The 14,418-nt window shown below is 53.6% G+C and overlaps 4 protein-coding genes across 4 annotated transcripts; 2 read left to right on the forward strand and 2 right to left on the reverse strand.

Annotated features, from left to right (window-relative positions):
* Positions 1–296: 296 nt before the first annotated feature.
* On the forward strand, positions 297–8,423 carry RHO25_011623 (uncharacterized protein; the record flags this gene model as incomplete). The annotated part of the gene is made up of 2 exons (XM_023603046.2): positions 297–444; positions 511–8,423. The coding sequence occupies 2 exons, from the start codon at positions 297–299 to the stop codon at positions 8,421–8,423; spliced, it is 8,061 nt and encodes a 2,686-aa protein (XP_023454531.1).
* A 188-nt stretch (positions 8,424–8,611) lies between these two features.
* RHO25_011624 (uncharacterized protein) lies at positions 8,612–10,678 on the reverse strand (the record flags this gene model as incomplete). Its single annotated transcript, XM_023603047.1, has 3 exons — positions 8,612–9,812; positions 9,867–10,459; positions 10,517–10,678. The coding sequence occupies 3 exons, from the start codon at positions 10,676–10,678 to the stop codon at positions 8,612–8,614; spliced, it is 1,956 nt and encodes a 651-aa protein (XP_023454534.1).
* Positions 10,679–10,717: 39 nt separating this feature from the next.
* Positions 10,718–11,938, reverse strand: RHO25_011625 (uncharacterized protein; the record flags this gene model as incomplete). Its single annotated transcript, XM_023603048.1, has 3 exons — positions 10,718–11,261; positions 11,321–11,660; positions 11,722–11,938. 3 exons carry the CDS (start codon positions 11,936–11,938, stop codon positions 10,718–10,720), a joined length of 1,101 nt encoding a protein of 366 aa, XP_023454533.1.
* A 534-nt stretch (positions 11,939–12,472) lies between these two features.
* RHO25_011626 (uncharacterized protein) lies at positions 12,473–13,873 on the forward strand (the record flags this gene model as incomplete). Its single annotated transcript, XM_065603438.1, has 3 exons — positions 12,473–12,599; positions 13,065–13,566; positions 13,621–13,873. 3 exons carry the CDS (start codon positions 12,473–12,475, stop codon positions 13,871–13,873), a joined length of 882 nt encoding a protein of 293 aa, XP_065459510.1.
* Between the last annotated feature and the right edge of the window lie 545 nt (positions 13,874–14,418).

The raw sequence follows: 14,418 nt of genomic DNA on the forward strand, positions 1-14,418 counted from the left end.
TTCATGGACTTGATGTCCCGCCGCCGTGAATGACTTCAGAGTTCGGCGTCTGGTTTTTCCGATGCCAAGGCCCGCATGAAGACACCGCAAACATCGGCGCAGCTCTGGTGAAACCGACATTCAGCGCAGGTTCGCATGTCAGCGGAACTGTGCGTATACGAGCACTGTTCATGACAGCGGGACGCGAATTCCTTCACGGCGATACATTTTCCAGGCCCGCGATCGACAGGCACCCGGCTGCCGCAACCACTTTTCACGAATTCCCATGTCACACGATTAAAGAGTAGAGAGCGAAGATGGCGGACGAGGTTGCAACGCCGACGGCGAATGGGGATCATGGCGCCACCTTGGACATGTGGGAGGTGAGGCAGGTGTTGCTGTCGAGTTCTACAAAGAGGCGAGGCACCGAGCTTCACAACATTCACGAGAAGCTCGAGAGTGGAGGTAGGCCTGTCCACAGAATGCTGTGAGAGAACATCATGTAAGGACATTTTCTGACTTTTGGTGCAGACTTTCCTGCATCACAAGTTCCCGCACTTCTGCATACTCTCCTCGATACCTACCCTCTATATATCGATGGTCGATCACGCCAGGCCGTTGAGAGCTGTCTTTCTGCCATTGCTGCCCTTCCTGAAACCGCGAACGTCTTTGCTGGATTTGTGAAAGCCATTGAGGGCGAGTCGGCCAAAGCAGGCAACGCGCCGGGCAATGCCTTCGTGCTCGTGAGATGGGCGTCGCTGTTCATTCAGCACGCAGCAAAAGAGAAAGCAGTATGGGACTCGTGGGGTTTGAAAGCTGTCACAGCGTTGACCAATGCTCTGAACACGCTCTTCGCGTCGTCGCCCAAGGAGAGCACGCGAGATACTGCACTGAGAGTGAGTCGACGTGCTGTCAGGACTGTGGCTCGTGCCGACTTTGGAAGAGATGCCCTCTCCAATTGCATAACCACGCTTTCCGCCAAGGCCAGTGCCCCGGTCCCCAAGAACGCGCTGCCATTGGGAATCATCGCAGGCGTTTGCAGCAGATTGCCCGATCACCAAACGGTGGTTGAGGCGAAGAAAGCAGATTATTTCGCGTTTTACTTGCGTGAACACCTCGGATCGAAGGCCCTACTCCCGGCCTACATTTCGAACGCCCTTCACGATTTCTTCGATTCTTATGTCACGTTAGAGGACCTCAAGAAGGAGTTGGTTCCGGCGATTGAGAAGTCGCTCTTGCGAGCTCCTGAAATTGTTCTCAATGACCTCGTAGCGCCAGTTGTACTGGCATTACCGACAGACCTGGACCTTTCGGATGTTCTTGCTGGCAACTTGACAAAGCCACTTCTGGCAAATGTAAAATCCACGAAACCGGAGATCCGTGGAGGCGCGTTGCGCACTTTTAAAGCAGTCGCATCACGTTCACGGCAAGCTTCTCTGGTGGAGAAGGCTGCCGATGAAATCTTGACGCCGCTGAAGACCGGCAAGGTCACTGCGGCAGAACAGCGTGTAATACATGCAGAGATGCTTTCAGCGCTGCAGCCGAATGTTGCACTGGCGACGAAGATACCTGCCGGTCTGGTTGCCTTAGCCAGCAAAGAGGCAAACGAAGCTGCTGCGCAAGCCGAGGTTGGCTGTATCGCCAAATATGCTCGCTTTGCACTGGAAAATGAGGCAAAACTTGAAACTGCCACGATTGATGCCTTCGCCAAAGGCGTCGCCGAGAAGCGACTGCCTATGCGGCGGGTGTGGGCTTTGCAGCTAGGAGACCTCATCTGGTCAACTTCACCAGAAGCATCGGGCAATGAAAGCACACTGGCTTTGCTCGACGCCTGCATCGGGAAGTTGATTGACAGTTTTGTCGAAGTCCAGGCGAACCCACTGCCCGCTTTGCAAAACGGGCAGGTATCTGTCGCAGCTGTAGCCGCTGCACTTTCACTAGCGCGTGCATCTGCTTTATCCTCTCTCAAGAATGCGGCTGTCATCAAGAAGGCCGCGATCGGTGACAAAGTTCTGGCACTCGAGCCGAAACCTTCATTTCTACTCAGCCCGCGTGTGTATACGAAGCTGACAGCTGAGGAGGATCTACGCTGGTTCCTTCATGCCGTTGTTGCGGTCTTTCCCAGCTTGACATCCAAGCGCCAGAACCGGGCCGTCCCTACTGCATGGGCTCACGCTCTGATTTACTTGATCACCTCGTCAACAGTGCCCGCCAAAGTCAGAGCCGAGGCAAGCAAGTCGCTACAGGGACTCTACGTTGCGAATGCTGAATCCACTGCGGATATCATAATAGAGGCGCTCTGGCAGTGGTGCGAAGATCTCGAGGCCGACACAAAAGACAGTGCTGCCGTTTCGACCAAGACCGGTCGGGAGGAGCTGCAGAAAGTGGTCAAGGCAATATGTCTTGATTCTGATACTGCTGCAAAGCTCGGTACCCCAGCTCTGGCTGATATCGTTAGCGACCAGTTGAGGAGACTGCTTGTGCTCTGCCGTCCGCAACTTATTCCCAAGACTTCATGGATCCAGACCTGTCTAAGAACAGGCACAGACCCCGGCAAACTCGTGGAAGAGTCAAGCACGAGCTTCCTTGAGCAAATCTTGAAAGTCACAGAGCATCCTGTTCGCAAGATCCTGCCAGCTTTTCAATTGGCTGCTTATCATGCTGCCGCTGATCTGGCCTTCGTAGCACCCAACATCTTCACGCCATTAATCGTTCAACAGATCAGTGCTGATCTGAACCCTGCGCAGCTCAACGACATTGGCCCAACAGAGGCAGCGATTTACCGCACCCCTGAAGGCACAGCTTTCATTGATGTCCTGTCTAAGCAGTCACAGGCACCACAAATAAGCAAGAACCAAAAGGACTATGACACTTTGAAGTGGGAGGAAGAACTCCGGGCACAACTAGCTGCCAAGAAAGGCCAGACCAAGAAGCTCACGGCTGACGAGCAAGCCAAAGTCAAGGCGCAGCTCCAAAAGGAGTCTGAGATACGGCAAAAGGTGGCGACAGTGGACGCAAAGCTTCGACGTGGCATTGGTTTCATCGACGCACTCGCGACCGGACCACCTACTGAGGCCGAAGAATGGTTTGGACCTTCGGTAAAACTGCTTTTCGATGTGATCCGAGCCGGTGCTGGTCTGATTCTGGGCGATGCCGCATCGCTAGGATACTTACGGTGCTCCGACAAGATCTCAACACGTCTTGGACCTGTCCGGCCGTTCGTTGGAGTTGCGACTCTTCGGTCTGCCGGCATCACCATGTTGCCAGAGAATCTTCTTGCGGAACCTTTGGGCGATCTCGTCACTCGCGTGCTATACCGCCTGAGATCTCTTGGAGAACAGCGCCCGTTCGACACTGTCTCTCTCAGCTACATTCTTGCACTCGTGTTCCTGGTACTTGAGAGTGGTGGTATTGATCACAGTGCGCCTGAGGACGCGGCTGAGCAGATCATGCTTGCAATAGAAGTCATCTCTTTCCACACCGAGACTTGCGCCGACCCCAGACTACCTCGTGAAGGACTTCTTGCCACTCTCATTGGCTCGTTGCAAGCTTATCCTCAGCACTTCAAGGAGATCAAGGATTGTTTTGCAGATCTCTCACGCCACCTCGCCGCCAACATGAGCGAGAAAGAAACGGATACCGTCGTGAGAGGCACGATCGTGCCAGAGCCATCAGTACGCAACGCTGTATTGCAGGCGATCAGTGCTGAACTCGACCTGACCTACCGTGAATTTTACGAAGAGATATGGCTCGCATGTCATGACGATGATCAAGAGAATCTGAACATCGCCAGTGAGATCTGGGAAGAGAACGAATTGAAGCTCGTTGAGGATGCCGCAGTCAAATGTCTACCTTATCTTGAGTCCAAGGATTCGCAACTAAGGCGCGCAGCAGCGCGTGCTGTTGCAGCGGCTACAAAGGAGCATCCGAATACATTCGGTGATATCCTGGGTCGGCTGCAGTCCTCCTACGTGGAAGCTGCCAAACCAAAGAAGCCAGAGCTGGACCGCTACGGCATGCCACTGAAGAAAGACATGAGTGATCCCTGGGAAACCCGACATGGCATTGCACTGGCCTTCCGTGAGCTTGCTACAATCTTCCCCGAGGACCAAATCACTCCGTTCCTAGCATTCCTGATTGAGAGCGGTCCGCTAAGCGACAAGAGCAGTACAGTGCGAGACAGTATGGTCGAAGCTGCTACATCCGTGGTAGCCGCTCGCGGCAAAGGCCTCGTTGAACCTCTAATGAAGCTCTGCGAGGATACTCTGGGCGTCACAAGCACGACGCCTGAGCAAGATCTGGTCAACGAAGCTGTTGTCATTTTGTACGGAGCCTTGGCTCGCCACTTGCCAAAAGGTGACGACCGGTTGCCGAAGGTCGTCAATAAATTGCTTTCAACACTGAGCACGCCGTCTGAGTCTGTGCAATATGCTGTTGCGCAGTGTCTGCCGCCACTTGTGCGAGCATCTGCTGATCAAGCTGCAACCTATCTTCAACAGCTTGTCGACGAAACCCTGCATGCCAAGAAGTATGCCGCACGACGTGGCGCTGCGTATGGTCTGGCCGGTGTGGTCAAGGGCCGAGGTATTGCATTGATGAAGGAGACTCGATTGCTCTCTACGCTTCGTAGCGCGACTGAGAACAAGAAGGACACGAACGAGCGCCAAGGAGCCTTCCTGGCTTACGAGTTGCTCTCCCTCCTCTTGGGACGAGTCTTCGAACCGTATGTCATTCAAGTTGTGCCGCAGCTCCTTGCTGGGTTCGGCGATGCCAGTGCAGACGTGAGAGACGCCTGTCTTGATGCAGCAAAGACCTGCTTTGCGAGCTTAAGCTCCTATGGAGTCAAGCTCGTCCTGCCACAACTGCTCGAGGGTCTGGATGAGCAAGCATGGCGAAGCAAAAAGGGTGCGTGTGACTCGCTTGGAGCCATGGCGTACTTGGACGCGAACCAGCTGGCTGTTAGCTTGCCCGAGATCATTCCGCCCCTTACGGAAGTTCTCAATGACAGTCACAAGGAGGTGCGACTTGCTGCCAATCGCAGCTTGCAGCGCTTCGGCGAGGTGATCGAGAACCCGGAGATCAAGAGCCAGGTCAGCATTCTGCTCAAGGCACTCAGCGACCCGACCAAGTACACCGACGATGCGCTGGACGCACTGATCAAGATCAATTTCTTGCATTTCATTGATGCACCCTCGCTTGCTCTGGTGGTGCGAATCTTGGAGCGTGGTCTGGGCGACAGATCTGGCACGAAACGCAAAGCTGCTCAAATTATCGGCAGTCTGGCACATCTCACGGAACGCAAAGATCTCATTTCTCATCTGCCCATATTAGTTGCTGGGCTACGCGAAGCTGTTGTGGATCCGGTCCCTACAACACGTGCCACAGCGTCGAAGGCTCTTGGATCTACAATCGAGAAGCTTGGAGAAGATGCACTGCCTGACCTCATTCCAAGCTTGATGACTACACTGAAGTCCGATACTGGCGCGGGCGATCGTCTTGGCTCTGCACAGGCGCTCAGTGAGGTCCTTGCTGGTCTCGGTACAGGTCGTCTCGAGGAGACTCTGCCCACCATTCTCCAGAATGTTGCAAGCAACAAGGCTTCCGTTCGTGAGGGATTTATGTCGCTTTTCATCTTCTTGCCTGCATGTTTTGGTCAGAGTTTTGCGAACTACCTTGCTCGCATCATTCCCTCAATTCTTGCTGGACTTGCCGATGATGTCGAGTCGATCAGAGAGACCGCATTGCGCGCTGGACGCTTGTTGGTCAAGAACTTTGCCAGCAAGTCCGTTGATCTCCTGCTGCCTGAGCTTGAGCGTGGTCTGGGAGATGACAGCTATCGCATCCGTCTCAGTTCCGTCGAACTCATTGGTGACTTGCTTTTCAACCTTACTGGAGTCACTGCCACAACTGAGGCTGAAGATCTGGACGAGGGTGCCAACCAAGCAGGTGCCAACCTTTTGGAAATCCTCGGTGAAGAGAAGCGCAACAGAGTTCTTGCAGCTCTTTACATCTGTCGCATGGATACCTCTGGATTGGTCCGATCATCCGCTATGAACGTCTGGAAGGCACTGGTCTCGTCGCCACGCATTCTCAAAGACCTTATTCCAATACTCACACAACTGCTTGTCAAGAGGTTGGCGAGCTCGAATCCAGAGCAAAAGGTCATCGCTGGCAATGCGCTTGGTGAGCTCATCAGGAAGGCTGGTGATGGTGTCTTGTCGACGCTCTTGCCCACCCTTGAGGAGCATCTGCAATCCTCTTCCAGCACAGACTCTCGCACCGGTATCTGTATCGCATTGCGCGAGCTCATTGCCGCATCGACCCAGGACTCTCTGGAAGACCACCAGCAGAGATTGGTCTCCGTACTGCGCACTGCTCTCGTCGACACGGACGAGGATGTCCGAGATGCCGCTGCAGACGCGTTCGACTCTCTGCAGAGACTCATGGGCAAGCGTGCTATCGATCAAGTGCTGCCATACCTCTTGCAGTTGCTGCGTGACGAGTCAGAGGCCGCCAACGCTCTGCAAGGTCTTTTGACACTGCTCACTGACCTGACGAGATCAAACATCATCCTGCCGAACCTCTTGCCAACATTGATCGCATCGCCAATTTCAGCTTTCAATGCACGTGCACTGGCGTCGCTGGCTGAAGTTGCCAGTTCTGCTATGACAAGGAAGTTGCCCAACATTCTCAATGCACTCATGGACAACATCATCACCTGTAAGGACGAGACGCTCAAGGCTGAGCTGGACACCTCGTTCGACACCATCATCCTATCTGTGGACGAGTACGATGGTCTGAATACCATGATGAGCGTCATGCTTGGAATGGCAAAGCACGACGATCATCGTAGACGCGCTTCAGCTGACCTGCACTTTGCTGCATTCTTCGAGAAGGCAGACGTCGACTTCTCTCGCTACTATCCTGACGTGATTCGTGCCATGTTGATCTCGTTCGACGATAGTGACAGCGACGTTGTCAAGGCCGCTTGGACTGCACTGTCACAGCTGATGCAACGACTGAGGAAAGAAGAGATGGAATCACTCGTCAGCTCCACGCGACAAACGCTCAACCAGGTTGGTGTTGCTGGGCATGCACTACCTGGATTCTCCCTTCCAAAGGGTATCAACGCCATTTTGCCTATCTTCCTACAAGGCTTGATGAACGGCTCCGCCGAACAGCGCATCCAAGCAGCGCTGGGTTTGTCGGACCTCATCGATCGCACCAGTCCAGATGGCCTCAAGCCCTTCGTCACGCAGATTACAGGTCCATTGATCCGTGTTGTATCCGAGCGCTCAGTCGAGCTCAAGGCTGCTATCCTGCTCACGCTCAACAATCTCCTCGAGAAGATCCCTCTCTTCCTCAAGCCATTCTTGCCGCAGCTGCAGCGCACTTTTGCTAAGTCACTCGCTGATCCTGGCAGCGAAGTTTTGCGATCGCGAGCAGCCAAGGCATTGGGCACTTTGATCACCATGACTCCGCGAATCGACCCTCTCATTGCAGAATTGGTGACAGGCTCTAAGACCACCGACAGCGGCGTCAAAAATGCCATGCTCAAAGCCCTCTACGAAGTCGTCAGCAAAGCCGGCTCAAAAATGAGCGAAGTCTCCCAAAACGCAATCCTCACCCTCATCGACTCCGACTCCGGTGACGCAGACGACGCACTAAACATAACCTACGCCAAACTCCTCGGAGCCCTCATCGCCGTAATCCCACCCGAAAACACAATCGGCCTCCTCAAAGCCCGCGTGCTGAACTACAACTTCACCCACTCCACAATCCTCGCCCTCAACGCCGTCCTCGTCGAAGCCCCCGACCGCTTAACCACCGGTAACCTCGACGAAATCACCCGCGAAGTCCTAGTCCGAGGCATCAACCACCCCCAACCCTTCATCTCCGACAACGCAATCCTCGCCACAGGAAAATACCTCTTAACAGAATCCGGAAACAAATCCTTCGAAGCCACAAAACCCCTCATTCAAGCCCTCGCAGACGCTTTACCTTTGGGTAAACCAGTCGACACTCGTCGACTAGCCCTCGTCGTAATCCGCACCGTCGCACGTCAAACTTCAGATCTCATTCGTCCACATCTAAACCTCCTCGTCACACCGATTTTCCGCAGCGTCAGGGATCCTGTCATCCCAGTGAAACTCTCTGCAGAAGCAGCTTTCTTGCAAATCTTCGATGTTGTGGAAGAGGAGAGTGCGGTGTTTGATAAATTTTTGGCTTCGTCGGCTGGTCAGGCGTTAGGTGCGCAGGATAAGAGGAGTATGCAAGAGTATTTCAAGAGAATTGCGTTGAGGTTGAGTAGTCAGGCGAAGGAACGGAAGGCAGCTGAAGGTGGTGCGGGAGGGTTGGGGTTGACGAGTGATGAGAAGGAGGATGAGAGGGAGGTTTGGAGTGTTGGGAAAGTGGATTTGGGGGAGGGGTTTAGTGATGATTGATTAAGACGGATGATGGGATGAGTTGAAGGAAGAGTGTATAGATGTATGCATGATGAAACAAAAAAGCGTGTTAGCATTTTCATCTGCCTCGTGAAGTTCGAATACGTTGACGTAGCACCCAGGTCTTTGCATGAAAAGAACTTCTCAGGTTTCGACGACTATCTCTACTAATCCTGCATACACTTCTCTCACGAATCCTCGCCAGCACTCTTCTCCTTCCCAACTTCATCAACATCCTGCTTCTGCACTTCCAAAATCGTAGGTCTCGGCTTCCTCGTCCTCCCATACCTCCCCTGTGTCACACCCTCAATATAAATCGGCTTAGGTCTCCGATACGTATACCCAAAGAACGCCCTCTTCTTCCTCACCTCCAACACAGTCTTCTTCAACTTCGGATCTCTCAACACTTTATCCCTTGGTCTCTTCTTCTCCTTTCTCTGATGTGGCAACAGCAAATTCTTCGTCGTGGGTGAAAGCTGCTCGAAATCGATCCCCAATTCCGCACGATGCTCTGCGATCTCGACGAGTCTTTGTGCTTTCCAGCGTTCGTACTCCATGCCGAAATGCTCTTTGATGCGATGAAGCTCAGAGTCAGAACAGTGTTCGATTCCGAGTTCGATCTTTTCGCGTTGAGTCTTCTCAGCCTTCCACCTGGCGAAGTGGGGGCCTAGAACAGCGGCTGCGGATTCTTCGTCGGCGTCGTCGGGGATGTGCTCTCGGAGGCTAGCGTAGCTGGAAGTTTCTTCGGATATGATGTCCTTCTCGTCTTCGAAGTACTTCGTGATCGACTGATTCTCGCGCACTCTGGGGACGAATGGTGGAGGGTAGAGGTGCAATTGAGTCCATGGGATGTTGTGGAAGAAAGGGTGGTGCTTGATTTCTTCAGCATCATTTGCGAAGACGTGGCGAGCCAGCGGGTTGAGATTCGACGCAGATGATGGTCTTCGAGTGGGTATCCGAGGATCGGAATGCCTATACTGTCTGGAGCTCAATCGTCTCTCCTTCTCGCACAGCATTCCCGATAGCAGATCTATTGCAGCTGCACTAGGAGTAGGGAGCTTTTGCATGTGTTCCGTATTTGGCCTTGCGTATCGCTCCTGCACCGGAAAATGTAAGGTATGTCGGTGATTGAGAATGCACTCCTTTGTCTTCTGCCGACTTTCCCGGTAGAAAGGAGTCCGACCATAGAGACACTCATACAGGATGATGCCTATGCTCCACCAGTCGCAGCGGCCGTCATAATGAGCACCTTGAATCACTTCAGGAGCCATATACTGACTCGTACCGACAATGCTGCGTGCCAGCTTACGCCTGTCGTTGCGATTGCGCCAATTGAGTAGTCCCTCAGGGTGTGCATAACTTTCGGCGTCGGATCTCATGCGGAGGAAGCTTCATACAAGTCAGCAATCATATACACTTTATTCGCTCGAATTTGTTGCGCACCGTTTGGGAGGCGAAGGGGGTTTCCAATTTCGCTCTGGCCCAGCAAGTTCCATGTCCTCGGCGACATCCAGTTCATCGCCCTTGACCTTGATTCCAATCTTTTCTAGCAAGGTTTCACGCTGGTTGGCGTAGTACATCTGACTATGCGACCAGTGACCATCAAATGCAAGACCAAAATCGGAGATCTTGAGATGTCCAGAGGCATCGATGAGGAAGTTGTCGGGCTTCACGTCCCGATGTATCCACTTCATCTTGTGCGCTTCTTCGATACATTGAATCATCTCTGCAATGTACCACTTGGCGATCGATTCGTCCAGAACATCTTCACGCAGCAGCAGACCCAAGAAATCACCACCAATCATGTACTCCATCACGAGGTAGAGGTTGGTGTTGTCCTGAAAGCTTGCGATGAGAGGCACAACCCAGCGTGAGCCTTCAGCGGCGACAAGAAAATCCCGCTCGGCGCGCAAGTGGCCTTCCTGAGCAGCGCGGAGCATGTCTGACTTGCGGATGACCTTCATTGCAAAAACATCTGATAGCGGTTGCCCAGAGGGCAAATTTCGTTTTGCAGTGCCATTAGTAGGTGAGAAGTTCTACACAAAAGTTAGCAAAGGCTGAAGCCGCTTCAACGTCGTTTGACCTGCTCTCACTCTAGTCAGGGCCTTGGAGGTCTCGGTGCTTGCAGAGCGCTCAGTTACCAGGCGCACAACTCCAAAGCTGCCTTTGCCCAGTATTCGAATCACATCAAAACCCGCTATGCTGACACCTTTGATGTTGTGCCGCTGAATGGCACTGGCCTTCAGACAACGCATCTGACGCAAATGATCGCTCTCCGTCTTTTGCCATTGCTGCTATGCGATGGCTCGTTGATCATGCGACATGCCGAGTTCGTTCATGTATCTCTCGAACTTCTTCTTGCGAATGGACCTTGGCGAATGCGACTTGGTGAAGATAGGATCGTACATGGTCTCCAAGGCACATTTAGCTGCTACTGCATTCTCGACGGTTGCGACTGACGGCTGCACATCGACAGAAGCTTCTTGCGTCGGGATCAGGATAGAGTGGCCTGTATCTTCCTGGATAGGTGGCAGCACAAGGTTCTCGCCTTTGTCGCCCCCTTTGCTCAATATTTGACACTCTTCCGGTGAGTGCCGCTTGCGAGAACCAGACGAGCCAGGGGATGTGAGGGACGTGATCGAAGTTGCTCCAGTGGAGGCTGTGCTGGTGGGAGACCATGCTCCTTTTGATCCACGACTGAAAAGCGTTGCGGACGAGGTAGTGCTCGGAGATGAATGGCGTTGTTCTATGGCATGCCCATTGCTGGTCGTGTCATCGAAAGTTGTAACAATATGTGGAACTTGTGGCTTCTCCGGTTTTGCGCGCTTGATTACAGTCCTGCTATACTTCAGCAAAATCCACAACACTTGGGGAGAATCGACTGCGTGATTCATTACCTGACGCCAGTGTCCAAGTTCAAGTTCGCGCTCAGTGCTCCCAGTCTTTCGGCCGTGCCCTGCGAGAGCCCACTTGTCTCAGAGTTTCCCGAGTCCTCCCACATGGTAAACTTCTCGCCAGATTGTCCGTCAAGCTGGTCGATACAGCTGGAAGTATTGGGGTACTGCTCGAATCGGACAGATCGTTTGCGCTTGGGGATAGCTTGGTCGTGGCCGGAGGATCCCAGATAGCTGCGGATGCGACGTATGCGTTCAGGATCTCGTGCCACAAGTACCGAGTGCGGGCCAGGAGCAGAGCGATGGTGGGGCTCCAAAGATCCGTCCACCAAAGGCGTTACAACTGCGTTGCACAATCAGCGACCACCCTCAGAATGACGATTGGGTTGGTCCTGTCTTCTCACCCCCGTGACGCGGCCTCCATCTGACAAGAATCCTTGAGATCGTTTGCCGCAGCTTAGCTACACGAGCGGTGCTTGGAATGGGATGCTCCGGAGGCGGTGGACTGTTCGCGGTCGCGCGTAAGGCTCCAGCAGCTTGCTGGTCGCGGCGGAAGACGCGAGAGATCTTGCGGCCAAGTTGGCCCGCAGGGCGACGGTCTCGGGCTCTGAAAAATGTCATGTCTCATAGCACTGAGTAAGAATGCCAATGGATAGCCAGCCAGTCCGGTCCCGGCCATGTCAGATGAGTTCGAACGACTTGCTGATAACCGTATGGCGCCTGTTGGGTGCTGAACTCAGCAGTCGCTGCCGCGTGCTGGCCGAGTCTTACGGAAAGCATGCCTGGCGGTGTGTCGATACTGCCAACATGTCAAATGTTCCTTCTCCTTGCCCTTCTCGCCTCAGAAGTGATCGCACAAAGCAGGACTGACGAGCAAAGGAATGCAGACCTAGACCTATCCGGAATATGCTACTGCCTTCGCATCTTCGAAATCGAATGACTAGTGTTCGATCTTGCAGTAGTCCCTATGAATATTCACAGGCCATCCTGTCCTGTAGTGAGCGAGTGCCTGCATTAGATGGCGCTACTGCACCGCCACATGCACAGCTGCAGCAATGCCAGTGATGTCCTATGCTGGACCGCTGTTGTATTCTGCAACAGCCCGCATGGCAATGTGCAGTCAGGACCAAGTCTGCCTTGGGCTCATATGCTTCGATGCGGTCAGATGCAGACCAATGGCACGGCAGCGATGAAGGCGGTTTCGAAGTGAGGAGAAGTGGCGAGGTTCATTTGGTGGTTGTCCGGGCATCCTTCACCTTTGTCTCGCTGCGATTGGCCAAGTGTCAGCACGTGCGACATTCCAAGCCTCTTCAAGAACCTTCGTGCTTCCTCGCTCTCCGCACCACGCAATCCGCTGCTCAACTCACCCACACGCCTACCGTCTCACCAGGAACTTCACCGCGATACCACCACCACGACCGCACCACACGCCGCCACCGTCGCACAAAGCCTCTCGTGCTCCACCCTACCACCCACCTCGCGAACAGAAAACCTGGAACATCCGACGCAATGGCGATGTTAGACAGTAATTACAGTAGAAGTAGTAGTAATTACCACCGCAAGGCGAGCGTCGAGTCGTCGCGTCGCTCCAACACCCAGGCATCCGCCTACGCCGTCAACGCCAACACCATGGCGCTGACCGGCTTCCACTTCTCTACTCCAAGCGGAGAGGGGGCGGGGTGGTAAGACACACATCCACGATGCCATTGTTGATTGCGCAGACCCGGAAATGCTGACTTTGTCGCAGGTGGGTTTGAGGCCCCTCCAGGAGGCGTACCATCACCACCGCCATCTCCGGACGCTGCGCCCGTAGGAGGCGCCCATCGTCCCAGCCTGCGCCGCCAGCGCAAGCGCTCCGGAGATGCCGCAAGTCACATCAGGGAAGAGTGTGAGAGACTCTTCTGCGAGACACTGAAGACTGTATTCTTGGTTGAGAAGGATACTGGTTTTGAGGACTCGCTATTGATGGACCTGCGTAACAAAGAAACGACGACTACGACGGGCAGTAAACCGATCCCACAGCAACAGCAGTCGCACCAGACCGTAATTCAGCATGGCCAACCCACGCCTTCTTCGTCGCCTGCAACACAGATGTATTGTGGCACGAAGGACCTGGTCAAGGAGTATGTTGAAGTATGGGACTATGTGGCCGGTGCTCGCTTCAGAGGTTTCGTCGCGGAGAAAGACGACATGCGCACCATGTTCATCTTCTTCGACAAGCAAGTCGTTGGCATGGATCTGAAGCCTGGGTATGTCTTACCAACACCTTCCCTATAGATCACCCTTACTAACACTCGACTCAGCCTCATGTCCCTTCTCGAGCTAGCCAGTAGTGACCACTTCGACTGCACCGAGCTCGTCATCGGCATCGCGCGTCCAGCTGTCGAAGAGTCACATTCAGCTGACTCGTCCGACGAAGCAGAACCAGAAGAGCAATTCAAGGATCTGAACCGCTCTTTGGCCTGGGTTGGATTCGAGCTTACCATGCTCGAAGCGTGGGCTGGTCCAGAAGGCTGCATAAGCGACCGCTACGTCTTCCTAGGCATGGATGTCTAGATCCCATCATCATCACTTACAATCATCTCACCGGCTCACATTCGGCAAACGCCAAGAGAAACCAATTCAAGACGTGGGCAGCAGCAACCCATGACAGCACAACGGGACGGAGAGCCGCATACACCTGGTTGGCGGGGTGGTTGAGCGCGGCTGACGCTAGCTGACCGTCTTTGCTCGAAAACCAACCTTGTCATCCTCAGCTCTACCGCTTCCCCACGCTTACCACACACGCGCGAAAAAAACACGCAAACAAGGGCGCGCTAAAACTGCTTCCTGCATATATTGTACATACAGCATATGCATGCAAGGTCCGGGTTCCTACAGTACATTGCATATTGCCAGGGATTTGGGGGGAAGTGAGGAGTTGTTGGCGTTGTGGCGAGACTGTTTTTACATAGCACAGGCACTCAGCGAAAAATACATCATCATCACCGCACTTTTCCAAGAATTGAGCTCTTCCGTTCTCCACACGACCTTTACATTTATTTTTCATGGATGCTGCATTGGATTGATTTGGTGAGCCACTGTTTCGATCTCATCCTATC

This window comes from Cercospora beticola, chromosome 8 (assembly GCF_033473495.1).
Source record: "Cercospora beticola chromosome 8, complete sequence".
Taxonomy (NCBI): domain Eukaryota; kingdom Fungi; phylum Ascomycota; class Dothideomycetes; order Mycosphaerellales; family Mycosphaerellaceae; genus Cercospora; species Cercospora beticola.